Genomic DNA, 27,505 nt, shown 5'->3' with positions numbered 1-27,505 from the left:
TTTGTCCTTTTGTGTCTGGCTTATTTCGCTTAGCATGTTTTTAGAGTCCTTTTAATGGCTGGGTAATATTTTATTGGGTGGATACACCACATTTTATTTGATCATTCCTCAGTCGATGGACACTTGGGTAGTTTCCACTTTCTGGCTACTGGGAATAATGTTACCGTGACCACTGGCGCAAATATCTGTTTGAGCTCGGCTTTGGGAATGCTTTTTAAATGACAGTGGTGTAAAATGATCTAATGTGCTCAGGACCCATTATGGCCTGAGTGGCTGGTGGACTGCTGGGGAGGCAGGGTGCTTTGGGTGGGAGAAACCTGAAAGGAGTATGCATACCCCAAAAACACACAAGATGTGGTTCAGTGGCTAAGGTCTGAGCGGGGAGGAGTGTATGCACAAACCAGCCTATTCTTGCATGATGTAGTGTAAATAAATGCTGCAGTAGTTTGGGCACATACCATTACATCTCTACCTTGTGCAGTTGGTACTTGGGAAACTATGTGAATAAGTCCCAAGGGCTCATTCTGTCAAATACAGAGTTTTGTCATCCTAGAGACTGTCCCTTGAGCTGTTATTAAGTGTTATGTTTGAGAGACATCTTGGATATGAGCATGGAAAGGAAGACTTGTAGCCAGGAAGAAGTCTGGATGGGGTTAGAAAAACTGGGGAGCCCATTCAGCTTTGTGGCTCCTCAGAGGCTTAGCGCCAACACAAGGCCTGTCTCAATCAGGGGGCAGCTGATTGCTGATTGCTCTGCCCCATCCTGGGGAAGGATGGGACCTTCCCACAAAGTAATCAGGTATGGTCATGTCATTATCTCACTATTTCTGCAGCCTGGCAACTGCAGACGCCCCCTGGAGAGCCTGAGAGTTGGGGGCGGTCTGAGGAGGCGCAGCTCCCAGTGGGCTGTGCCCAGTGGCAGTTGTTTAAATTAAAAGTGACTGCAGGATGGATTGGGCTGATTTATTGTCAGTCCCAGAGCTCTCTGACCCCATTCTGTGTAAGAGCTTGTCAGCATCCTGGGAGTGACTTGTTCACAAGTCTGCACTGATTAAAAGGACATCGGTAATCAAGAGACCGTTAGAGGAGGAACTTAAGGCCAGGCCCAAAGGGTCCCGTGGCTTCTTGGAGTGACTAGAGTCTGCTGGCGTACAACTGTGGGAGCCACAGAGACCTGCCCCCCATCCTGGGAGAAAGAAAGGAGGATAGGGTTTCCGTTAGGAAATGGAGAGAAACTGTGACCAGGTACCAGGTAATTTTTAGAGTTCATTTTTTTAAGATAAAGAAGCAAGAAAGCTTACAACTATTAACATATTCATATAAGAATCTGCCCCCTGCATAGCTCACTGATCCCATCTCCTCGTTTTCTGTCATGTTTCAACATGCTCTGGCCACTTCACTTGTCCATTCTAACACACCCCGTCCCTTTGCCTACACTGTATTCATAAGTAGAATCCCTACTGGCCAAAGCCTACTCACCCTTTAAGATCTGCGTCGTTTTTCACTTCTTAAAGCCTTTTCCATTCCACTGGGCATGGCTGATTGCTCCCGTCTCTCTGTTTCCAGACTACCTGCCATGTACCTGGTTATTGTATAATCCCAGTACATTGAAATTACTTGTTCCACTCTGTTTTTGTTTTATTACATGTTTGTGTCTGCACAAACCACACACAGTGTTGTTTTGTTGTATCATATATAAACGGTGTCGATTCTGTCAACTACTTTGTAACTTGCTTTTCACTCAACATTTTTTTTTTAAATTTTCTGTGAATCATGCTCCAATTGACTTAGTTGAACAGCTTTATGTAAAGTGTCTCATGGTATGAATATACCACACTTTATTTGTCTGTTCCCCCTATGGGTAGACATGTAGGTTATATTTCTTTTTTTTTTTATTACGTATAGTCTGTATTGAACATTCTTGTGTGTACGTACTTGTACACTTACGTGAGTTTTTCTAGGTAATAGCTAGAAGTAGAGCCGGGGAATTGTTAGGGAAATGTATGTTCAATTTCACGAGATCCGCCCAAATATTCTCCAGGATGGTCGTTGCCGTTTCCATTTGAACCAGCAGCGTATCCGAGTTCCTTGGCCCTCACACCCTCATCTTCGTTCCATAGAATCAAAGTTCTTGTTTTTTGCCACCCTGGACTGTCATTTTAATCTGTATTTCTCTGATTACCGCTGAGGTTGAGTATCTTTTTCTGATGTTTATGGGTCATGCGAGTTTCTTCTGTAAATTTCCTGCTTGTATCATTAGCTCATTTTCCAGATTTTGACTGCTTGCATCCTATCTGCCTCTTTTTGTTGTGCGATGGACTCAGCGATGGCCAGAGCCAGGGTTTTTATCATTTGTAACAATTGGACTTGCTTTTTTCATGCATCGAAATGTTTCCTAAGCTAGTAACCAGAAAAATTGAGCAAGGGTTTAAAAAATAAAGAACTATGTGAAAGTTCTTCTTAGACACAGAATTTGGAAGATCTCCATACTTAGAGTAGAATTTATGGATTTGGTGTAATGACACAAACAACCTCTTCCCTTTGTGGGTACCATGATATACTTTCAGAGTACTTGTAGATCCGTCATGTTCCTTTCCTAAGCAGCCAACGAGGGAAGGAGGATAGATCCTTTGGCGGTGAGCTTCAGACCTTGGGCAGGCTTTCCCTGAGCGGTGACAAGGAGTGTTCTCAGGTACGGTGAAGGCTCCTGTTGCCATTTTACAAGTTACAAAATGTGAATTTTTTGAAATTTTGGTGTTGAGACTTATTTGTTGAAACTAGATTGTCCTTTAGAATTTTCCACAAAAGTCTTTGTTGATTGCATCCTCATAATAATGTTACCATGTTTGTCCTCTGTTTCCTGTCAAAGGGTAAGAAAAAATCAGAGGCTTGATCAGGTTCAGATTTGATTTTTTTAAACCAAGAATCCTTTACTGGCAGTCTTATGTGCTCCCATGAAGAGGCACAGAATATTGAACTGTATTTTTGTGATTTTAAGCAGCCACCGATTATGTCTAGATCCATTAATTCATCAGGATTTACAAAATGGTGGTATTCTCATTCTCTCATCTACATTTCTTTATGAAATACATCTAGAAAGAGAGACTTCTCCTCACCAACTAGTTACCTGATAGAGTTTACACAGGAAAGTTCCTTACTGGTTGTCAGAGGAATGAGTTGGTTCCCTACCATCCTCTGAGAGGTTGTTTTCCTCCTTTTTTTCTAAAAAGAGAAAAGTGAGGATCAGTGTCTCTTTGTTTTTATGCTTTGATTTGACCCGGCTCTCTGAGATGTGAGAAGTTAGCCACATGTGTGGCAGCTCCTGGCTAGTGAGTGGTTCGGGGAGTTGGAGAAGGGCAGTGAAGCTGGTGGGGTGAACACAGACTTGGGACTCAGCACCTGAGTTTGTATCTCGGCATTGCCACTTCCCAGCTGTGTGGCCCTGGGCATGCTGCATAGTCTTTCTGGGCCTAAGCTCTCCCCTAAGTGTGATGAAGTTCATAACGCCTGCCTCCTGGGGTTCTCAGGACGGAAGGACACTAGAGGAGCCCCCGCCCAGGACCTGGCTCCTGATGGAGGCTTGGGAAAACTATCACTTTTACCAGCATTTTAGGGAAAACAGACCACCTTGCCTTTTGCCGCACAGAATGAGCTCACTGAAGCGTGGTGATGGCTTGGCATGTGGTGCATTGAAGGCTCAGATCTCTCTGCGGCAGAGAAGTGGGCGCGTGGAGGCCTCCGCTGAGATGAGGAGGTTGGTAGGTGCTGGGAGCCTGAGTCCTGATCTCCCTTGATTGGAGGGAGCTAATGACATAAATGCCTCTGATTAGTCATCCCTTTGAGAGTCATTTCCGCTTGGCGGGACTCTTGCCTTGTCCTGACCTTGGACATGTTCCATGCTGTAAGTTGCCCTTCAGAGCAGCCCAACGTAAAAGATTACACTTTCCCCCACTTCTCTGCAAGGTGAACACTGTATATGTGATGCATAGGACGCTTTGTACACTTTAAACCCAAAAGCAAAAAAAAAAAAGCACATATTGTAACCTCAACAGGAGATTTTAGGGCCATAGAGTGCTAAGTGACCTTTGAGGACAAGGACTCCAAAACTCATTTCACAGAAAAGAAAACCCAAGTTCTTTTACTCTTCAATTCACTCAAATATTTTTGAATGCCTGCCATCCCCCTGGGAGAGGTGCTGGGGATCCCGTGCTGAAGCAGATGTGCAGTCCCTGCTCTCATGGAGACAGAGGGTGGTAGCTCATGGAGGATAAGGGGGCAAGGGGACATGCAGAGGCCTGGGGGAGCATGTGGCAGGAGGACCCGGCCAGGTGAAGACAGCCATGTGCATAGAGTGCTCGGACGAGAGGGAATGGCACCTGACACTTGGGTGGGGACAGGGAGAACACAGGCTTTTGAGGAAGAAAAAGGAGTTCGGGATTGTTCGAGGCTGGAGACCAAGGGCGAGAGTGACGAGAGGCGAGGCTGCGTCAGATCCTGCCGGGCCTCATAAGCTGTGCTGAGGTTTTAAAACTTCATCTCAGAGGGCAGCGGAAGCCATGGAAGCCTTTTCCACAAAGGAATGTAATAACCGGGTTTCCGTTTTAGGGGAGAACCCTGGTGGTCAAGTGGAGAATTGACAGTGGAGATGAGAATGGTTGAGAATGGGAGCAGGGAGGCCCATGGAGACAGGCACCGGAGTGTCCAGGAAAGAGACAGTGATGACTTGCGCTTCAGCTGTGGCGGGTGGACAGATAGCAGGGGGAGGATGTGGGGCACCTTAGGGGCGCCCCAGCACGTATCCTTGGAGGGTGATGGATGCGTAGAATGCAGGCCACCCTGGGCTAGCTAACTTCCTTCCTACTGAGCTCATCTTAGGTTTCTGTGACTGAGGGGTTGCATGACCAAGGCCTCACTTTACTCGTCTCAAAAATAGGAACAGTGATAGTTTTCCTTGTCAAAGCTTAACAGGGGACATTTTCATGAGTATTTATTATAGGTCAACTTTTTGAACTTGTAAACAGTAGTGATTGGCTTTCAACTGGTCTGTTCACCTTGTTAATAATAGATGCCAGCTGAGCCTTATATAGTTTGGGGATGTCAGGAGATACTAATAGTTCTGTGGCGCGGATTTCGCTGGGTGGGGTGAAGGGTGGATGGGGATATTTTGAATTTTCTTTTAACCTCTTTGAGCGTCAAGTTTTCTCAACAGCTGAAAACTTATGGTGGATGTTTTTCTAGTGCTTTAACCACCTAAAAAGTAAACCACTCGAAAGTGATTAAAATATTAATATATTCATTACCAAGCCATTAGCCGTGTGATGTTTTATAGAAAGTGAATATTCACCTAATGAGGCGAGTCATTTAGCCACTCATTTTTTAAAAATTATCATTGAGTATTTTGAACTGTGCCCCAGCAGCTGTATAGGAAATGGTACCAAGACGGTGATGGCATCCTGATTTGTCCTGGTAATGCGGTGTGGAGGGGTGGGTGTTGATCTTTGGTCTCTTTCTAGAAAATACCATTTATCATTTGGGAATGAGATTTGACTGGTCGTGGGGACCTGATCAAAGTGGATTAAGCACAGGAGGGTTTAATTTCCTCACAGAAAGTACAGAGCTGTTGGGTACTGGCATTGGTTTAGTGGCTCAAGGGCGTCAGGGCAGCGCTGTCTGTGATTCTGTAGACCTTTCCCTCATGGTCTCAAGATGACTGCTCTCGCTGTAGCCATCACATGTGCATTCCAGCAGGAGGAAGGACAATGGGGTGCACCTTCCAGATAGTTAGTTCTTTTTAAAGAGCCCACCAATCAATAGACAAACACAATATGTATTCAATAAATGCTGCCAAGGATGCCATTTCAATCAAGTCCTCAAGACCCAAATTTTCCAAGACAACTTAGGGAAACCCGGGAACCCAGGAACTCTGGCCCCTAGCCCTGGGCTAAGTGCTTAAAAAAATAAAGAGCTCACCAATCAACTCGTTACTCTCACTGGCCATTCTTAGGAGTGAAGGAGTCAGGAAAATGAAGTTTTGTTTTCGCTCTACCCATTGTTGTCCCAATGGCAGAGAGATTCTGTAAGAAAGGAAGAGGGAGAGAATGGAGATGCTGCCACAAACATACAGTGAGGTTAAGAAAACCTTCCTTGCTTTGTACACCTCTTGTTCTCAACAGGCCATCGGAAATGCTAAAACCACTCGCAATGACAACAGCAGCCGTTTTGGAAAGTATATTCAGATCGGCTTTGACAAAAGGTACCACATCATTGGGGCCAACATGAGGACCTACCTGTTGGAGAAATCCAGAGTGGTCTTCCAGGTGAGGGGTGCCACTTGGGCCTTAGTATTTTTTTCCCCATGGATGATGCTACCCGACCCACTCCCCATGCCCAAAAAGCAATTCATTTTCCCAGCCTGAAATTGGATATACTTATTTCCTTCGTTTTCTTTCTTTACTTCCATCCGTAAGTATTTATTCAAGTGCTCCAGGCATCATGCCTGAAAAATCTTTTACCAGTACAGTTATTGTTCAGCGGGCATTGTTTTTAGAGTCAATCAACAAACATATATTGAGTGCCTATTATGGGCTAGCCTGTGCTACCCACCAAAGATACAGTGAAGAGTTAGATGGTCCCGTTCCTCAAGGATTTCAGAGTCGTGCTCAGGGGAATGTCATTTGATGTCTATTTGTAGGTTATAAAAGAAAAAAACCCACTTGGCCATCTAGTTTCCTTTTCAAATCCATGGAGTTCCCCTCTCTCACCTGACTCAGGTCTTCATTGCTCTGTGCTCACTTTCCGTTCTCTCCTTCCCAACTGCCCTTTGGCCTCTTGGGGACTCTCTTCCTCCTCCACCCTGGCCTTTAGTGGTGGTCAGTGCATCTCACAACACGAGGACGGTCCTCCTCCAGCTCCCTTTTGATGTCCCATTGCTGAACTGAGATGCACTGCATGCCCCAGTGTGAGATGGCTGCATTCCCTTGACCTGGGCCAGGCGGCTTCCCAGCCTTGACGTTTCAGCTGCATTCAGAGGGGATATTAAAAACAGTTCAGCTGTTTGTTTCTCGGTGGCGCCTATCTCCACGCTGATGCTTAGCAAATAGCTAATGAATTTTCTAACCAGCTTTATTTTTTTCCCCTCTTTCTCTGCCCAGGCTTTCTCTCCACCTCCCAGGTTGGGTTTGACAGCCCCTCATCCTTCATTTCACTGCAGCAAAGCAAGCAGCCTGCTGTGCTGGGTGTGGGTCGGGGGTGCCGGCCGTGGCTGTGGCCAGACTCCACCCTGGACACCCCTGGAGCTTTCCCTTGCCTTGCTGTTTTTGCTCAGGCCTCTTGAAGCCCCAAAGCCGCTTACCTCCCCTCGCTGCCGCCCCCACCACTGCCGACCTAGCATGTCTAGCCTGAATGTCCACTCTAACTCCTGTCTCAGCCGTGGGCCCTTTCCTGAATGCCCAGCCTGACATGATGAGCAATGGTGTAGCTTTAACTTAGTTCCAAACCTCCCCGAGGAGAAAGGGAACCGACAGCAGGGAAATTACAGTCTGTGCAACATTAGCCCAGTAGCACGGCTACCTGAATAAGTGTGTGTTGATTGACGGACCTACTGTTTTTGGAATAGCAATGATGTTCTTCATAAGAGGCAAAAGAAAATGCATGTTTTTACCTAAGAGGCAAAAAAACCCTCAGGTTGAAAGAGGGCCCTATAATAGTGAATGGGAAATCTGGGGGTGGGAATTGAAGGCGGACAGGGGTGTAAAGGAAACTGTTAGGAAAAGTCTTGACCTCGGTCATCTAGAGCACCCTGGGATTAGAATGGGTGAGGGGACAATCTTGAGGGTCACTGCCCTAAAACTGCTTAACTTTGTCCCTCCTCCAGGCAGATGATGAGAGGAATTACCACATCTTTTACCAGCTGTGTGCTGCTGCCAGTCTTCCGGAATTTAAAGAGCTTGCGCTAAGTAAGTAAGCGGTGCGTGCCCATCCTCTGAGTGGGCTGCAGCAGGTGGTACCTCTGGAGGCTCTGAAGGGAATGAGGAGACTCTGCTCAAAGCCATCTGTCGTGGGTTCTTGTCTCAGCTCTGCCTCTCCCGTGGGCGTGCCCCCCAGACCTCTTGGATCTTTGCCGCCCAGTTAGTAAAATAGAGTTAATTGTACCCCAGCCTGCCTGCCACAGAAAATGTTTTAGAGGATAAGCAGCAGGGAGTGGAACAGCATTTGCAGAGTGTAAAAAAATTTCCGAGCATTGTTCTTTTGAAAAATGTGTCCACTTTTTACTTGCTTGTGGATTCCTGTAGCGTTGGGTGCCTGTGCCATGCAATTTAGCTTTCATCAAACCCTACGCAGGCAATGTTAGGCACTGGGGGTGCAGCATTGAACACAACAGTTGTGGGTCCTGCCCTCACTTAGGTTACAATCACAATTCAGAGTGATAAGGGGATGCTGGTTGAGGCATAGTGGAGGTGGGTCAGAAGGTTCCCAGGGGAGGTAATGTTTAAATGGGGACCCCAGGAGGAAGCCCTGGAAGACATCTGTTATGCTGCTTCTATACTGTACTCTAGTTGTTCAGTGCTTGCAAGTAAAATCAACTCCTTGGGGACAAGGGGTGACTGTTACAAGCCTTGTTCGGTGAGCACTGCCCTGAGCTGGCACCTTGAGGCTCTCATGTTATCTTATGATCACAAATGGCCTGGAGGGCAGGTCACATGAAGGGCCACTGCCATCTTCCTCTTTCCTTCCCAGAGAGAGGACTCGGACCCAGCTGGGCTTCTCAGGGCTAACCTCCAAGAGATGAAAAAAAAAATTTTTTTAAGGTCAGTTGTATAGAAAATGAACAAATATTGGCAAGATTTATTTGGCTGTATCTGGACCATTTTGTCCCAGATGTGGCTTTATAATAATAAGGAAGAAATCCTCTTCTTTTTTTTTTTTTTGCATTCACATGAATGTATTGAGGTGAAAAAATGATTCTTCCTTATTCCATGTTTCTACAAGTTTCCAGACTTCTCTAGCCCCCGGCTGGAGCAGTTGGAAAGTATCCAATTCGATCAATTTCTTGCAGCCTTTTTTCCCTGCGTGCGCCCTCTGAGAGTATCTTGGAGCGAAGAGCCTTTGATAAGCCTTTGTGCTCGGGCGTGAGGCTGTCTTCAGCCTTGCGGGTGGATAGGCTGTAAACCCTGAAGCTTGACGTGTAGTTCCACCGACAGGCCTGGTTGAGTGGCTGGAAACATCAAACAAACGAAGGACCAGCCAGTGGCTGCTAGTGAGTGTTCAGACTGCTGGGCCTCCTTCTCCCTTTTCACCTAAAACGTGCTGTTCAAATGCACAGAAGTCTCGCAAGACCCCTGGGCCCAGCAGGAATTTTGAGCATTTGGGGTGGGGACCCGGGAGGAACAGGCTTGTGTTTAGGCACCCACACTTTCCTCTGCCCTGTTGTTGGTGGTCTGTTGCATGACACTGACCACAGGATGAGATTTTTTTTTTTTTTTTAAGAAAACACTCCAGTGAATAATTTGTTTCAGTGTGACTAAATGGTGGTAAAAAGAGGCATAGTGGGCCCATATTCCCTTAAATACAGCCTTTAGGTACAAGGAATAAATTCTTTTGCATTCAATAGATGGTGTATTGATACAGTTTTATGAGCAGTCTCTCCTAAGCATGGCCTCTGCAGGTGAAATGCAAGTCCTTGGCTGTGACCTTGGTGGGCCTCTGCTCCAATCTCTGAGTTCTTGCCTGCCCTCCCTGTGGTCTGTACACAACACTACCTGATCCATTGTCCGCCTGTTGAGCCAGTTAATAGGGGATTTTGTGGTCTGTGTCTCCTTGGAAATTCTAAATAAAGAGAGACCCAAGCTGGAGGACAAGAGAAGTGGTCCTGGTATGGGCCAGTGACAGCATCATGGGCCTGAAAGGAGGCTGAGATCCAGACAGACTCAGCAGATGGGAATGTCTGTTGGGATGTCTGTCTTATTAAGAGGCTACAGAGAGTGAGGCTAACAGAAGCGATAGCTAACCTTAAAGCAGATGGAAAGGAGATAATTGTGATTGGATTCAAATCGTTTAGTAGAGAATGCTGCGACTGACCCCAGTGGGCCTGCGGTGATGAGCCTCAGCCAGAGGAAGTTATCCAGCTGTGACTGAGTTTGGGACTGGAAGCAGGGAAGATGGGGTGGTCTGTCTTATTCAAAACATCAGGCTAGGTAGGGCCCTGGCTGTTGGCAACAAAGGGTCTTCGATGCTGAAAATGCCTCCTTCCTTCTGGTATAGAAGTCCGGTGTCGTCCTCTGGAGTTTCAGATGACTATCTTTCTGGTGTGTTCAGGTGAGACTTTTGATAATGAGTTAGGCTGTGTTTATGGCTATTCATGGCATGTCATAGATAAGCAACCGTCTCCTCAATAGGTGGTCCAAGTAATGGGCTCCCCGGCCTGGCCAAACCCTGGGTGACCCTAGGCAACCCCTTAAAGTCCTATGTTCCTCGGTTTGCCTGTGGGGGAAAAAATGGGAGTAAATAGTAAATAGGGAGTAAATAGCCTTCCTCATGTGGGCACTGTAAAAAATTATCAAATGAGGTGCTTTGAAAGGTGAGTGTAAAGGGAAACAAGAATTGGTGCTTTTTTTTTTTTAGCTGAGCCATCCTGCCACCTGTTGGCAGCTCAGCGGCAGCTCAGCTTGGACCCATGTAGGAATCGAACCGCTGTTGCTCAGAGCTCGCACTCTTGAGCGAGCTCTTAACCAACTGAGCCACTAGGCCGGCCCTGGAATTGGTGCTTTTATTAAGACTTGGGCACTGTTCCTTTGTGCCAGAGCTCTCAGGGTGTATAGATATGAAAGGGCTAAGCATGCCACCTTCACCTGGACCTAAAGTGATTCCCTTCATAAAACTGCACATAAAACTGTGGTGTGCCTGTGTGTGAATTCAGGACTGATGTCCTTCCTCTCCCAGCTCAAGAGCCCCCAGTCATCCGAGTGTATAAGTTACTTCTCCAGGAAGCCTGCCTTCGTAAAACCTGACTGACCTTCAGCCGCTTGTTCCTGTGGGCAGATGTGTTGCCTGATGCTTATAGCTCAGGTTGTGTGAGACTGGGTTGTACCACTTCCTAGCTGAGCCTGACCATGTGGACTTGACCAGCCAGATGAAGTTCAGCATGACTGGGAGCCTAAGATGCAAGGTGGGGAATGAGTCTGGAATGTTGGAAGGAGGCCACGTGATGAAAGGCCCAGAAGGCTGTTTTAGGGTGTTTGACCTTTGCCTTGAGGGCGGTGGGCGGCCGGAGGGAGGTCTCTAAAGGGCTTTAGATAGGGGAGTGGTGTGATCAGAGTTACCAGGAGTCTGAAGGGACAGGAGCAGAAACAGGGAGGCTGGTGTAGTCTTCTGCAGCAGCGCCTAGACAGCAGATGCAGAAGGTCAGACCCACAGAGGAAGGAAAGAGACGGAAGAAAGTCCTACAAGATCAAATCAGAAAATCAAGGTGTTGAAGGAGGACTGGAAGTTGCAATGAAAGCACGTTTAATTGATGTGTGTTCAACCGCACACAACGAAATCAAGGGAAAATAATTTGACTGGTCTTTTCAGAGGAGCAAAACCAGCCCGTGTCCAATTTTGACATCTTGTCCAAATCAAACATGGTACACTTAGAAATACCAAGGGCTGAGCAGGGTTGTGCCACACAAACGTACCATATATTGTGGAAAACGTAAGTGATTTTCAGGGGTAATTTTGACGGTGTGCATTTGTCGCCTTAAATGCTCACTTCCAAGCCCTGGCGTGAGGGTACTAGCCAGGGCCCGTTGCATTTTCTCCCTCTGCTAAGGTTGGCTGTGAATTCTAAGACAGAGCCTGGGCCCCTCCTCACCAGCTGTCCCCAGGCTGTTTCCAGAGATCTGACCAAAGAGGGATGATGCCGGGGGGTGAGAGCAAATATAGGAGGTCTCACCCCACATGTGTTCATGTACCTGAGTAGCTCCAGGGGGCCCCAACTTGGTAAAACAAACAGACGAACAAAATCCTATGTCACCTTGGGCATATCACTGCCCTTCATTTATCAGATGAAGTTGTCAGACGTGATTCAAGATCAGGGAAGTCTGTGATTCCAGGGCAGGTATACATTTTACTTCAGTATATTAGATCCTTTTTAAAAACATATCTGCGGTGAATTCTACTCTAAACTGAACTCTCCATGACTTATTTATCTTTTGTAGTCACCTGATTTCCACACAACAGTTTACTACACAAATACAGCAACTGCATTCTATCAGTGGAATGTGGTTTTCTTTTGTTATTCTCTTTTTCTCTCCTTTTTGTCATTGTCAATAGAGATAATTTTTTAAAGGGTTCCACACCCGGCTGGGAGTAAAATCTGGGCAGGGGTAGCTTGCTGAGGGAGCAGAAACCCTCCTGAGTCACAATCTGCAGGTAAACTGGAGCTGATGCCTCACCTCCTTGCCTCCACAGCGTGCGCCGAGGACTTCTTCTATACCTCACAGGGAGGAGACACGTCCATCGAGGACGTGGACGATGCTGACGACTTTGAGAAGACGCGACAGGCCTTCACACTGCTGGGTAAGGAGCTTGGGAATGGAGGGAAAGGTCCGGAGGGTTGATGTCTCGCAGAGGAGAAAAGCATAGCCATGCCCACTTGGCTTGTCCACTGTCATCCGCTGATGGGGAAGCCTGCTTGTCCTTGGTGAATGTCTTCCTCCTCCTCTCTTACTCCAGCCCAGCCCACTTTGTTGACCTTTCCTAAAACATGAGGATTTGAGAGTTGCTCTGCCACGTAGCATCCTTTTTCACTCTCTCAGGCCATCGAAGCCAGTGGCGGAAAGCCAAGAAGAGCCATGTGTCTTCCCACTGTGGTGTGAGTTCAGAGGCAGTGTGTTCATGCCTTTGGGACCAAACCACCCGTGTACCCTGATCATGGGATCCGAGGTAGACGTAGACTGTGATGCTGGTAGCTCTGTCACACTGCAGTGTTCCTGTTACTCCCGTTTCCATATAGAGCTTAGCAGCGGATCCCTTAAAACAAGACCTCTCTCCCCTTCTGAGGCATAAACATCAGTGGAGCTAGAGAAAATTGCCCCATCTCCCCTGCCATTTTTTGGGGAGAAGAGCCTTTCTAGTGGTAAGATGGAAGGCAAGCCTTTCTTACCTAGGAAATTGAAGTGGTAAATTCCTGGGACCTGCAGCCAGAAAAAGCAAAGCTTGGGAAGTCAGCCTGAGACCCATGAAGTGGCTCAGGGTGGCCCTCATGGTGTTCCCAAACTCCTTCCCTCATAGAGACAGACATTTGGCTTCTGATGCATGTGACTAACCCAGAGCAGCGTTTCTTAGGTTCTTGGGTGGGAATCAGGGAAGTTTTATCTGGTGTCAGAGTAAAACATGGCCAACCAGGGCACACCCTAATCTTTCTATAGGGCGGAAACCAGGACTTCCTGTGATGAAATCCAAGTGCTCTTTGCTTCTCTGGATAACTGGGTGGATAGATAGGGTTTGTCTTCTGTATCCATGAAAAATGAGTCAGGATACAGAAACCACACTGATATTCCATCAGAGAAAAATTAACACAAGTAATTGTTAACTAGAGCACTAGGGAATGAGTAACTATTAAATGGGGAGTAAGAGGACTTTAGGGGTCCAGAAGTAGCAGCTGCCAAAGCACCATCTCTAGGGTGAGGAAGAACAGCCAATAAAGGAACTGTTGACTAGGAGAGTGCCTCCCCTCCACCCCCCCCCCTCCCACACACACACACTGCTGGGCTGAGATTCTGAGCACTTCTAGAGGGACATGGCTGCCCCAAGGTCTGCTGATGGGGAGAGCTGGCCTGAGGACACAGCTGGGGCTCACCTGGGAGGTTGCTAGGCTCCCAAGATAAATAAGGATAACTACGGAGGACCAGAACCAGGAACAAATGAAATGCCTTGTTGCTGTTGCCCTGCAAAGTCACTTCAGTGCCAGCTGTTGACCAAGCGTCCCATTCCACCAGCAGGCAAAGGGGAAATGGTTATAGGGCCCCCTACAGTATCACAAAGAAGGGTAGATTGGAAGCAGTGAGATAATCAATTGATAACTGCACCCCCGACTTCCCCAGCATCACGTAGCTGCTTTAGTCTCCAGAGTTGGAGAGCAGGTGAGAAGGGGACTTGATGTTGAGCGGGAGAGCATTGGGCCCAGCTTGTCAGAGAAAGGAGAAGGCCTCTGGAGGCTGTCTCTGCGCAGTGGGCATGAGCTGGTCCAGGGATAAGGTCATTCCCTCCAAGGTTCTAAGGCTCAAAGCAAATGACATTTGTAAAATTATTTTAATAAGCCTTTGTCCCTACTCTTCAGTAAAGATGTCCATTTTTTGACATCAGGGGTTGGCAGCCTTTTTCTTAAAGGACAAAATATTAAATATTTTGGGCTTAGTGGGCCATATGTTTTCTGTCGCAACTTTGCCATTGTAGTGCGAAAGTAGCCATAGACAAAATAGAAAAGGGATGTGACAGTGTTCTAATAACAGTTTAATGACAAAAACAGGCCATGGGTTGTGGGCTGTACTCACAGGTTGCCAGCCCTTGTCCTCGTTTAGTTTTATTGTTTGTGTTGGTTTTTGCTTCCCATAGTGAGGCACTGCTTACTCACAGAATCCCGTATTAAGAAGGAACTTTCTGGTCAGCATTGTGCAGGAATCTTAACTCCTGTTAGGATTTAATATCTACTCTTTAAACTCTTCTCAAGAATAAGTGAAAGAGAGAAAGGTGACATATCCCTCTTGGCCTAGGATGGTCCCAGCCCCCCATTCCTGACTTGTGCTTCTAACGGAACCTACTTGAGAGCTGGACACTCGAAGCTCTGATCAAAAGCTCAGTGCTTTCCTTCCTACGTTAGGCATACAGCCATCAGGCCTCCTGTCTTGTCCATGGTTTCCGCTTCTGGCTTTAACCTTTTCTCTGGCCTCTGGCTGTTTTTTTTTTTTTATTATTAGATTAAATGAAAGCAGATATTTGAATAACACAAGCATTTCTGTAAACATCTTCAAGTACTTGCGGTCTGTGGAGCAGTCATCAATTCCGTCATTCTATCACTCATGTTTCTGAGCACCTACTGTGTGCCAGGCACTGGACATCTGATGATGAAGCAAGAACAGGGATTCATTATATATTTTGTATATTTTGAAAATATTATGTAATTAAACATTACAAAGTAGATCGCTGCCCCTGTGAAGTTTACATGGTAGTGGTCATCTAACATTTAAATCTGTTAATTTTTCTAGCTCATGCTTGGGTCGTCCACTTTGTGGATTATCTGAATAACGTTGTTAGTCCTAGCATGACACATTATTATTCCCATTTGTATTGGCATCGCTGCCTGACCTTTTAGCCTGAGTAAAATATTGCCTTAAGATGAAGCAACTACAGCTGTGGAGGAATAATGGGGGAACAATTGTAATACTTCCTAAACTGAGTGATAGGTTGATTGGTGTTCATTATGTTATTCTGTAACTTTTTCTTATATGTCTGAAATATTTTGTAATTTAAAAAGAAATGATAATGCCTTACAGCTAAGTATAAACTGTGAGAGATTATCCCTGTCTTTGAGAACTTAGCTGTGTAAATACATTTGGCAATAGGGATTTGCTGCCACATGGTTCCGGGGTAGGTGTGCACGTCTATAACGATGAAGGAGCACATAGCGTGATGGACCACAGCCCCCATCGGGGGACGGCCAAGAGCCAGCCGGCTGGCCACCCAGCCCCGTCACAGCCCTCCCAGAAGGAGGTTCTCCTCCTCCTCTCGTTGTCACTCTGGATGTGTGTCACAGATGTTTGCAGGATATTCTGTGGGGGAAAAAATGACTGCTGATAAAGGACCATTCTTATTAAACTCATAAAAACATCTGTAAAGTGTTGGGTTGAAATGAAGTCCAAAATGAGTCTGCATGATTGCTGCCTCTCCTTTGCTCCTGGAGGAGTTAGAGGGGTAGCGTGACCCATCTGGTTTGATCGGGACAATCAGAATGAGGACATTTCCCTTTGAGTCCAGGGAGCCCCTTTGCCCTCTGAGCTGTTACTGTGAGTGGTAATTACCTGCCGAGGAGTCGTGATCATCGGCGAAGTCATTGGCCCAGAAAGGAAAATCAAACCTTATTTATTTTTTTAAAGTCCTTTAAAAAAGGTAAAATGTCCTTCCTATCCTACCATGGATATCGAGTGTCACTCGTTCTTTTTTTTTTTTTTTTTCCAGGAGTGAGAGAGTCCCATCAGATAAGCATTTTTAAGATAATTGCTTCTATCCTGCACCTTGGAAATGTGGAGATACAGGCTGAGCGCGATGGTGATTCCTGTAGTATATCAGTAAGTTGCACACCAGCACCGGAGATAAAATGTACACAATTTACTCCGTTCTTACAGTTTTATACAACTGAAATGTGTCTTTACGTTTAGAGGCCTCTCATAGGTTATTTATTCTTATCAGAAATGGTTTCTGTTTCCTTGCTGATAATTTTTTAAAAAAACAAATCCTTTTCAAATCAGCTGCCATCAAATTTCTATCACCGAGGGCAGGGAGTTTAGTGGGTATTCAATAAATTATTATTGATGGTTTGATTTTCCGAGCACCCTGAGATCCATGGAATTCTGCAAAGCGTCATCAACCCGTGAGTACGTCCTGAGCATCATACTGGAAGGATATGAAGGAGCGCTGTACACCATACTTGGGACTGTCTCCAAGGAGCTTACAGTCTAATTGGGTAGACCAGATAGCTGACAACACTTGCCAAGATTTTGACAGCACGAGGCAGAATATTGAGACATCTATGTGAATGTATTGCACACTGTAAAGTGCTCCATAAGTGCTCATAATGACTGTTATTTTCCTGGTACCCAAAGTAGTACCTGATATGTGGTAGATAAAAAATGCCTACGTGGGTGGATGGTAGGGTAGGTAACAGTGCAGTAGCATAGACAGCAACCCTTGTGGCCCTCTGGTATTTTGTGGTGGTGGGCAAGGTAAAACTGGTATTCTGACCATGAGTGAGTGAATCTGCAGTGATTCATTATAGACCTCTTTTGCCCACTTATTGCTAAGTCCTGGGAGGTACAAAGTATGAGTCTCACTCCGAAGGCCTTAGAATTTGAATAACCAGTGCTGGGAAAAGACAGAAAATAATACTTCAGAATATGAACATGGGCACAATTCAATTGAGCAAACATTTATTACCCTCTTACTGTTTGTCTCAGGTTAGGGGTTATCATAAGTTAAAACTGGCCCTGCCTTTAGGGAGAGGAAAACATGAACTGTAGCTGGCATCTGGCCAAGCTCACCACCCTGCCCTCATCCCCGCCCCATACATTTTCCCTAAAAGAGAAATGGTCTTAGGTTTGGGAGGTCCCCCGGGGCCACTCAGGGCTGCCACCATCCTCTGCATGGAGTCTGCAGCCTCGTGAGTATGCAAGGAGAGAATGTTGGAGCTGGGTAGTGTTAGGTGCCCCTGGACATAGAGGTGTGTGTGTGTGTGTGTGTGTGTGTGGCAGGGGGTGGGACAGTGAGGTTGGCAGTGATGACGCTGTATGAGAGATTCAGGTGTCCAGAGGAGGACCTGTGTCTAAGCGTGGTGATGGATGGGCCTCCAGTGCAGGACAAACGGTCCTCTAGGCTGCGTCTTTAGGGCCAGTGAAGTAATGCCCCTGATGTAGTTCCCCTCATGAGAAAGGCACAGAGAGTCTGTTCCTCCCCAACCCCCACCAGCAAATGCCTCATGCATCCTTAGGGCAAATGTCCTCTGTCGGGTGTCAGGGGCAGGAGAGATTAGGGACATTTGCATTGAAAAACTGGTTCAGGCTGGTAAGATGCAGGAAAGATGACAAAGGTTCTCTTGGCCCCACTCTGCCCCTTCCCCAGTCCCCTTCTCCCCAGGGTCACATCCTGGTCACACACCCCATTATGGATTCTTATAGCATCCGTACTTCTGCTCCATGGCACTTCACGTGGTTGCAGTTGTACCTTATTGTGTGATTTGCTGCATGTCTGTCTCCCTCATGGGACTCTGAAGTCGATGAGGGCACAGACTGTTTTGCTCTTTATTGTATCACCAGCACAGAGCCCAGTTCTTGGTAGACACCGAAGAGCTGGAAGACACCAAGGTGGATGGATGATTAAGCTCTAGGCTCAGGGTGGTGCAAGTGAGAGTAGAATTGATGAGCATACCCAAGAGCATTGTGGGGTTGGTGGTAAGGCATGAGAACCAGGGCCAGTGAGGTCCTGGGCACCTGTGGGTGGGGTGGGCCAGGGCCTCTTAGAAAAGCCAAGGTTTGAGTTTGTAAGTGAAATGTCTCTCCCATCCTATAGCCGATCTTTCCCACCCAGCCTCTGACCCCTCAGGTAAGAAGGAAAGTGAGTGGTCATGGGTATTATCTCATCACTACCTGTTTCGCCCACTAAACTATAGGGCCATGTCTGCTGTGCTCACTGTTCCAGCCCTGACACACGTGGGCACCCACCGAGCATTTGTGTAAATACCGTACGAGGGTGGGAATATCGGGGAACACTTGGGGAAGAGTGGACGGGGGAACACAGGTGGTGGTTAAAGGAAGGGAGGAGGGAGGACACCTGACAGACAGAGGTTTGGGTACCACATGGCACAGCAGGCCCTTTCTCTCAGAGATAACAAGAAGTCAGAAGGTTTTGAGGACAGGTATGTGGTGTAGGCTAGTCTTCCACTGTTCTCCAATTAGAGGCTGTGTGGAGAACTAACTGAGAGTGAGAACTCTGAGTCAGGACTGCTAGGGCTCGAGTCCTCATTCTGCCATTTACAGTCACTTGACCTTTCTAGGTCTGTTTCCTCATCTGCAGAGTGGGAGTGATGTGACCTACCTTACCACAGCGCTCCCATGATTGAGTTCTTGACAATTATCATTGTAGTTAGAGCCAGAGTGGACCTTAGGAGCATCCTCCTCACATCACAGGGTTGGAAAAACGAGGGCTCAGAGAGAAGAAACGCCTTCTCCAAGGTCATGACGACAGTCAATGGCAAAGCCAAATCCCGGACCCAGCCAAATCCTAATCCATCCTCCTACACCTCTGCCTGCCTTGCCTCCTCCCCTGGACTGTCAGCCTCTCAAGCTGAGCCTGTCCTGCCCTGATGCCCCCACCAGCGCCTAGCATGGTTCTGGGCACTCAGTGTGTGCTCGAGAAATGCTTCACTAAATGGATGCCAGTGCAAGTGCCTCTCAAATATATTTCGGTTCATTCCTTGGGCACATAGCGTCGGCCTCCTACTGGAAATGCCGTCTATCCATATGCAGCATGCCTTCTGCTTGCTAGTTTTTATTTTTAATTAAGGCATGGACATGTGTTCCATGACCACCAGAGTTGCCTTGGAGATGCAGCAGCACACAATTACTTGGACACCAGAGGCAATTTGTTTCTTCAAATTTGGCAGCCTGGGCCTGCGAACCTAATCCACTATGTATGATGCTGGCTATTTTTAATGGATTTAGCATCATTTAATTAAGCTTAAGTATAATTGCATGATGTTAAATCAGTTTCAGTTAGCACCTTTCATCAACTCGCAGAAGAGGGTAATAGAGGGGTAAGCCACACCCCGCTGCAGTGGATGGGAACCCAGCCCCCGGTGACTATCAAATACTTGTGGTCCTTCCTCCATTGCGTTTGTTCACCTGGGAGATATCAGGGAGCGGAGGGAGCCTGCGGGCAGGCTTGGGCGGTCATGTTTGCTGCTAGCAGGCTGTTTACACGTCAGGGAATCCATCTGCAGTGCTCTGCCTAGCAATTAAGGATGTCTTGGAAATAGACGAACAAGTTGGACACTTGCCACCTCGGAACCTGTTGGCTGCCTAGCAGTCCCCGGTCACCTAACTTTATCACATACGAGTTTCTGTTGGGGAAGGGGGCGAGCTAGTGGGGGTAGCTGCAGAGTGAAAGGCTGTTGGCCAGGAGACGTGGCCATGGCAACCCCACCTGCTGAGTGAGTGAGAAGACTGGGGCCTCATCCGGCCCAAGCTGATTCCCCCCCTGGGCAGGGCTAGGAGCTCCAGGCCACAGTGGGGGAGCTTCACTTCACCCCATATTCTTCATTTGAAAAATGAGGGGAATTGGGTTAGAATGATAGCTCCCAAGGTAGTTCCCTGGGAGCCTTAACCAATTTCCTAGGAAGATAAGGGTTCTTTGGTCAATTAAGTTCTGGAAAGTCTCCGTAAAATACCTTATCTCATGATGAACAAACCAGCTCACTTGTGTTTAATCAGATGTCACCCTCCCCTCCCCTTTTGTTAAGTAAAGCCAGTTATATTTTCTCACCATTGCCTCATGGACCATATTTTGGCATAACACCGGCCTTGAAGAGGTTCTTTCCTGTTCTGGCACTCTGTTATTTTGTAATTGTGTTTGTTTTGGGTGGATTTTAAATATCTGTAGGCAAAATAAATGGCCTGTGAAGCCGGAAATGGTACATCTGTACCTTTTCCATTGAACAAGCCCTTATTTAAACCCAACTAGGCAGCCTCATCAGGAACGAGCCCCGCAAGCCATTCAGGGCCATTAGGAGGCAGCACATCGCGTTCTAAGGGACTCTCTGTCAGCCTCAGAGCTAATAAGCACTCTGTAGGCTCCTGGCTGGGATATCGGCTTTCCCGGCAGGTTGAGATGAGGGAGTAAATAACGGGCGAGAGGAACCTGTGAGGAAAAACAGGTTTTTTTGTGGCGTGCCCTGAGCGGGCAGCAAGGCTCTTCCGAGGGACACACACATTGGGGTGAAATAAGACAAATCCCTGTGGGTGGTTTGGTTATCAGAGACTCAAAGGCCAGGTTGATATGACGGGCACTTGGGGTAAATGAGGGTCAAGATGAAATGCAGCTGGAGAGGCAGCTGGGCTCGTTGGGTAGAGGGCCCTGAGCACCTGGGTGAGACTTGGCACCTCTCTGGGACTCAGCTTCTCACCTGTATAGAGAAGGGAATACTGGAGGTCCTCCTAGCCCCCCACCCCAGCTCTAAATGCGTGATGCTATCAGTTGCAGTGTTCCCAGGAGATCTTCTCAGGTCAAAATTTGTTGCATATTTTTGCCATTTGTCCTAGCTTTCCACTTGGATTCACTTTTCTTCCCCGAAGCATCAAGTGCTTTAAGAATGTAAAGTTCAAGGACATGTTAATATAGTATCACTGAGGCCAAGATGAAAGAAAGTGTGCCTGGAAACTTAGGACAGTGTGGTGTCTGTGCAGGATGGGATGCCATCCACTAGGGTTCAGTGCATTTCCGAGCACACAGCCGTTAGACTGGGTGCTAGCCAAAGTCACCCTTGTCAGTGAGGAATTCTCCCTGAGCTGTGGGGTAAGCACTGCACGTGGACCTCTGCAGGTGGGTACTGTACGTTCACTGTGATTCTGCTGCCCTCCGGCTCTCTATGCTTAGGGATGTACTCATTCCTATGCTATCAATTCTCCTCCTGCTCCCTTCACTCAGGGGACCCTCCCCTGCCAGTTACTCTGCACCCAGCTGGCAGTGGAGGAGGGGACAGGAAAGGGAGAGTGAGTTTTGGTTTTTTGAAGCCCTGATAATGTCATTATCAGGTGGAATGATCAGTTGGGGCAACTCTTTCGGCCCTAATTGTCATTCGCACTTAGCGGTGTGAGCATGAGACTCCTGGAGCAGCGGCTGGGGATGAAATGGGGTTCCAGGGTGCTGAGGGGTGGCCTTGACTGGGGTTCATCCCCAGGCAGCAGAGGAGAGGGCGTGGTGGTGGTGGTTTTGCCCTCCACGCCCCTCCTGAACTGTCCCCCTGTTTCTCTTCCAGCCAGAGAGTGAACACCTGAACAACTTCTGCCGACTGCTGGGAGTTGAGCACAGCCAGATGGAGCACTGGCTGTGCCATCGCAAGCTGGTCACCACCTCGGAGACCTACGTCAAGACCATGTCCCTCCAGCAGGTGGTCAACGCACGCAACGCCCTGGCCAAGCACATCTACGCCCAGCTGTTCGGTTGGATCGTGGAGCACGTCAACAAGGCCCTGCACACCTCCCTCAAGCAACACTCCTTCATCGGAGTCCTGGACATCTACGGGTGGGTAGACGGGCCTGGGCCCATCCTCCTGCCTTCCGCTCCACCTGGGGATCGGCGGTGTCTGCCTGCTGTTAATAGCATGTTAGGAGCCAGCAAGGGCCTTGCAGACCTCTTTAGCGGTTCTCAACCTGGGGAGTGTGAAATGTGGGACGACACTTTTGGGTGTCACAGTGACTGGGGTCACTACTGGCACCTAGTGGCCTAAGGCCAGGGATGCTAGTTGTCCTGCAGTATGAAGGACAGCTCCAAGGAAGAACAGACCCTGTCCAAACCCCAGTAAGCTCCCCCATTGAGAAACCTTGTAGACATCCCTTTTTGTAACTGGGAAACAGGCCCAGAGAAGGACATGTCTCACCCAACATCAAACTGGAAGTTACTGGGAACTTCAATTCGGATTTCCTACCTCAGTTATGTTTTATTTAAATCCACCATTTGACCTCATTCACTATACCACCAATCAAGGTGACTATTTTAATGCTAATCTTGCCCAGCACTGTGAAGATTTGTGTTGTGTGTGGTCACTCTTGAAATTTCTTTTCCTTTCAGAATTCTAGCCTGATGGAAAGGACCGATGTTTATAACAGCATATTTTGCAGGGAGAGGCAGCATGGCACAGTGGAAGGTCTCCTTGACCGAGGCATCAGCAGACTGGTGTTTTGACTCACTGGTGTCACCAGATCACTGAATGACTTTGCAGATCACAGGCCCTTCCTGGGTTTTCGTTTCTATAGCTTGAAATGAAGTTTTGAACCACCGGCTCACTGAGGCTCTTTCCAGATCCTTGTAGAATTGTTTGACATGACATGTATTGGGTTGCAACCTCCCTTGCACTTCTTTTATGATCGATGTCTTGCCCTCTTTAAGCTAATAATAGAGTAAGTCCTCCTGGGTCTTTATATGATAGAAGTCATGGCTTCTGTCTTGAAATAGAAATTCGGACCCGTAGAAGTATGGAGTCGTAAGAACAGTGATGCTCTAGAGCAGTGGTTCTCAACCTTCCTAATGCCGCGGCCCCTTAATACAGTTCCTCATGTTGTGGTGACCCCCAACCATAAAATTATTTTCGTTGCTACTCTATAAATGTAACTTTGCTACTATTATGAATCGTCATGTAAATATCTTTTTGTTTTCCGATGGTCTTAGGCGACCCCTGTGCAAGGGTCGTTTGGCCCCCAAAGGGGTTGTGACCCACAGGTTGAGAACCGCTGCTCTAGAGGAAACAACTGCTCAGTGGGCTGCTGAGCGGGGACTCACCTTCTGTTGAGGCCGTAGCTAAGGAGACGCCCCTCTAGAAGCGGCCACTTACTGTGCTATGATGGACTGTCCTCGCGACATCTCTGCTGCCCTTGTTCATCACTGGTTTTCAAATCAAACCATGTCTCATGCTGTGGAGGTAATAAAAGAAGAAGGATGCTTGATTTCTGGCATCACAGAGGCCTCCGGAATAGACCGAAGAGTTAAGCCACGTGCGGGGGCTTCGTACTACAAGAGGCAATAGAAGAAATTGTGGCAGGGTCAGTGGGAGGGCTCGGACACTTAGGGCTGCATGAGTTTCAAGGCAGGAGAGAGCACGCTTTTTGGCACAGCCACAGAAAGCTCTATGTGGGAGGTGAGGTTTGAACTGGATCTTTTAAAAGGCGGGAGTAGCATATGGAAGGCACCCCTTGGAATTGAAGCACAGTCAAGATGGTAGGTAAAAGCAAAGTGTGGAAGGAAACCTCCTGGGTGATGGGGGAACGAACAGCGGAGAGTCACCCCAGAGTGGGAAGCAGGAGGATGCAGCTTCAGGGTTTTAGCCGCATGTCGGGGCACCCTGCTGCTCCTTTCTGGCTGCTCTGGAGAGAGTGCAGAACTGTCTGTGCCCAGTTGTCAGTAATTAATTCTGGATGATTCTTTCCTCTACTGTGAATCTTTTCAGGTAATGGGGGTTTCCAAAAAAACTGACCTTTAATGTTTAACCTTCTGAAAGAGGACCCAGAGAAACAGGCTTCAGGGTTTGACCCAATTCCTTTCCTCTATCTGGGCAAAAATCTAATTTTACTGAGTTTTTGATCTGGGAAGATGAACATGCAGACTCACTGTTGTTAATAGCATGTAAAAGTATTTTGACTTCAGTGCCACCGATACATAAAATCTCACGCTTCAGGTCTATTGTAATTACATACTGTCTCAGCAGTGCCTCCAGTTTAAATAGGCCGGTTCCTCCCTTCCCAGGGATCCCCAGGGAAAGGCTTTGCTCATTGGCGAGGGGCCTCTGTGAGTTGGGCTCCTTGTGCTGCTAAATCTGGGCTCGCGCAAGCTCGGATTTCATACTTCTATTTGTCATGTAAGTTTTATAATTGAATTTATCTTCTCTGTGGTCCTGTGACTGCCCAAAGGGGAGAAACAGATTGCAGGGAAGGCTTGTCTGTGGTTTGAAAGGTAGATTTGTCTGTGGAGGAGTGGGGATCCTTAGGACTTCATTTCTGGTGCCAACTCCTGACCTCGTCTCAGAGTGGCCGTGGGCTCCTTCGAGAACATCTGACAGCTTTCCGGTGAGAACAGGGTCCCACCTCAGGGCCAGGCAGCACGGGGCCAGCCACTTATGAGCCCTCTTGGGAATTTTCCTACCCTTTGTGCTCTCTTCCAGGCATGCTATGCTGGTTTGGTTTGGTTTCTCTCTCTTCTTTAAAATCCTTATTCTTTCTCAGAAGCTAATTTACTTTTTCAAACCGTGTCATAAAGAAGTCATATTTCAAAAGTGAATCCGTCTCCTCCTGGAGAGAGAAATGCCATGCATGGCTACTCCTCCAATATGCTTGATGCAGCGCCGAGTGCCCCGATAGGCAGAGCTGAAGACAGCAAGTTAGGTACAAGGTGGGTTCAGAGTTACCAAGCTGGCTGTGTTCCTGGGCCGTTTGTTCCCAAGGAAACACCCACAGACATTCCCTGAGCGTGTGCGTGCATGCTCCCCAGCGGTTCTGGCCTGCTGAGAAATCATTGTATAAATTCACACTGGCCAAGGCTCTCTTTTCTGGTCGGAGGGAATGTAATGAACTCCTAGGAGATGAAAACCAAACACTTCACCACAGGAAAGCAGGTGCCTTGAATCTGGCAGGTACTGTTTCTGACCCATTAGGTCAGTGACATCATTTCTTCATCTGGGAGAAAATGGTGGACATCTGGGATGACTCGTGTTGAGCTCTTGATGGTCACCTCCTTTCCCAGTCATGGTGTCTTTCTGCCTTATTCCCTCTGCACTTAAGATGCCTTCCAGAAACCCGCTGAATCTTTTTATTTTATTTTTTAATGTGATCATCCTTCAAGTATCTGGAAGTGGGCGTCATGCATGATACTCCACCTCTCTCACCCTCTTCTAACGACCACCCGCCTATTTCAAACTAATTTCTATCATTAGGTTTTATTTATGATATAGCTATGGGAAGTTATTCTCTCTAAGGAGCCTACCATCCTCCATGGCATCAGAAAACTCCAGTATTATTTTTTATTGTTTGAGTTTCTTACCCAAATCTCTGACCACCGAACGCTGGAGCGGGAGAAGACCATCGTCCAGTGTCCTGGTAGAAGGGTGGCCTGACGCCTTGCTCCCCTACCCCAGCTCCAAAAAAGTGCAAAGCAAGTAACACTGAGAGCAGTTTAGCCAGCCCAAGCCAAGGTACTTTCCTGAACTAAGGATCCGGGAAGCTGCCTGCTGGGTATTGCCAGGCAGGGGACAGAAATCAATAAGAAAGAGCCAGGCAGCTTTCGGCTGGGGTTTCCTTTTCGTGTTGCATTAACCAGCACGTGCCTCTACAGACTTGATTAATTGCAGCCGTAATCCTTTATTGCTCCCCGCCTCTTGAAGCGGCAAGAAATAAATGGCTTCAATTTGGGACAGATCCACATTTATTTGTCTTTGACTTGAGCCTCCAAAATGCCGAGGTAGCAGGGGCTTTGGCTGAGACCAGCTGGTTCTTGATGAGGACAGTTGGCCAAGGAGACTTGGGGAGCAAGGCAGTGTTACAGATTGATGCCTTACGCTGAGGAGCCATTGAGTGGGGATGCAGAGGGAGGAGAGGGATGTTTGGGCCCCAGGAAGCAGGAAACGGGATCTGCTGGGATTTTAGATCCTTCTTGGCCCGCACGTTACTTTCTATGTCTCTCGTGGTATTTCCTAACTTCAAATTAGCATCCAACTCTCCTCACTGCTTTTTAGTGATGTATTTTTTAAAAATGTGTTTTTAAAAGTGTATAAAATGTACCATCTTAACCATTTTCAAGTATACAGTTCAGTAGTGATACATATATTCACATAGTTGTGTGACAGATCTCCAGAGCTTTTTCACGCTGCAAAGCTGAAGCTCTACCCATTGGACCACTCCCATTTTCCTTCCCGCCAGCCCCCGGACACCGCCATTCTACTTTCCGTTTCTGTGAGTTTGACTACTTTAGAGACTTCCTATAAGTGGAGTCATATAGTATTTGTCTTTTTGTGACTGGCTTCATTTAGCATAATGTCCTTAAGAGTCATCCAAGTTGGAGTATGTGACAGGATTTGCTTCTTTTTAAAAGCTGAACAGTACTCTGTTTTATGGATACAGCACATCTTGTTTATCCATTCACCTAGGTGTTTTTTTTCATATTTTAATAATTCTTTTCATTTTCAATTAAAATTAACATATATTAGTTCCAGATGTACTACACAGTGATTAGACATTTATATAATTGATGAAATGATCACACTGAGAAATCTGATATTCATCTGACACCATATATAGTTATCACAATATTAATGATATTCCTTATGCTATACTTCATATCCCCATGACTGTTGGTACTTCTTAATCTCTTTCCCTTCTTTTACCCACACAGCCAATCCCCGCCCTTCTCCCATCTGGCAACCATCAAAATGTTCTCTCCACCTGTGGGTTTGTTTCTGTTCTGTTTTTTGTTTTTTTTTTAGAAATCATGTGGTTTTTTTTTCTTTCTCTGATTTATTTCACTCTGCATAATACCCTCTAGGTCCATCTGCATTTTTGCAGATAGCAAGGTTTTATTCTTTTTTATGACTGGGTAATATTCCATTGTATATATACTTATATACCACCTCTTCTTTATCCATTCTTCCATTGATGGACACCCAGGCTGCCTCCACATGTTGGCCATTGTAAACAATGCTGCAATGAACATATGGATGCCCATGTCTCTTCCAAGTAGTGTTTTGGGTTTCTTTGAATAAATACCCAAAAGTAGAATTACTGGGTCCTTCTTTGTCTCATCATAGCCTTTGTTTTAAAGTCTATTTTGTCTGGAGTATTGCTACTCCAGCTTTTTTTGTTTCCATTTTCATGAACTATCTTTTTCTAGTCCTTTACTTTTAGTCTGTATTTTGATCTGAAGTGAGTCTCATAGGCAGCATATGTAAGGGTCTTGTTTTCTTATCCATGCAGCCACCCTATCTTTTCATTGGAGCATTTAATCC

At 46.9% G+C, this 27,505-nt stretch overlaps 1 protein-coding gene across 1 annotated transcript in view; it reads left to right on the top strand.

Annotated features, from left to right (window-relative positions):
- The window catches only part of MYO5B (myosin VB), a gene marked incomplete at its 5' end in the record, with an annotated part of 222,481 nt that overhangs the window by 57,591 nt on the left and 137,385 nt on the right, over positions 1 to 27,505 (top strand). The window contains 5 exons of the mRNA XM_019633054.1: positions 6,174 to 6,317; positions 7,874 to 7,955; positions 12,448 to 12,555; positions 16,213 to 16,322; positions 21,779 to 22,044. Of these exons, the coding sequence (XP_019488599.1) occupies positions 6,174 to 6,317; positions 7,874 to 7,955; positions 12,448 to 12,555; positions 16,213 to 16,322; positions 21,779 to 22,044 (710 nt within the window). The remainder of the gene's footprint in view (positions 1 to 6,173; positions 6,318 to 7,873; positions 7,956 to 12,447; positions 12,556 to 16,212; positions 16,323 to 21,778; positions 22,045 to 27,505) is intronic.

Source organism: Hipposideros armiger, unplaced genomic scaffold, assembly GCF_001890085.2.
Source record: "Hipposideros armiger isolate ML-2016 unplaced genomic scaffold, ASM189008v1 scaffold_1234, whole genome shotgun sequence".
NCBI classification, from domain to species: Eukaryota; Metazoa; Chordata; class Mammalia; order Chiroptera; family Hipposideridae; genus Hipposideros; species Hipposideros armiger.
Note: the sequence above shows the minus strand (reverse complement) of the source record. Positions and strands in the feature narration are given on the sequence as shown.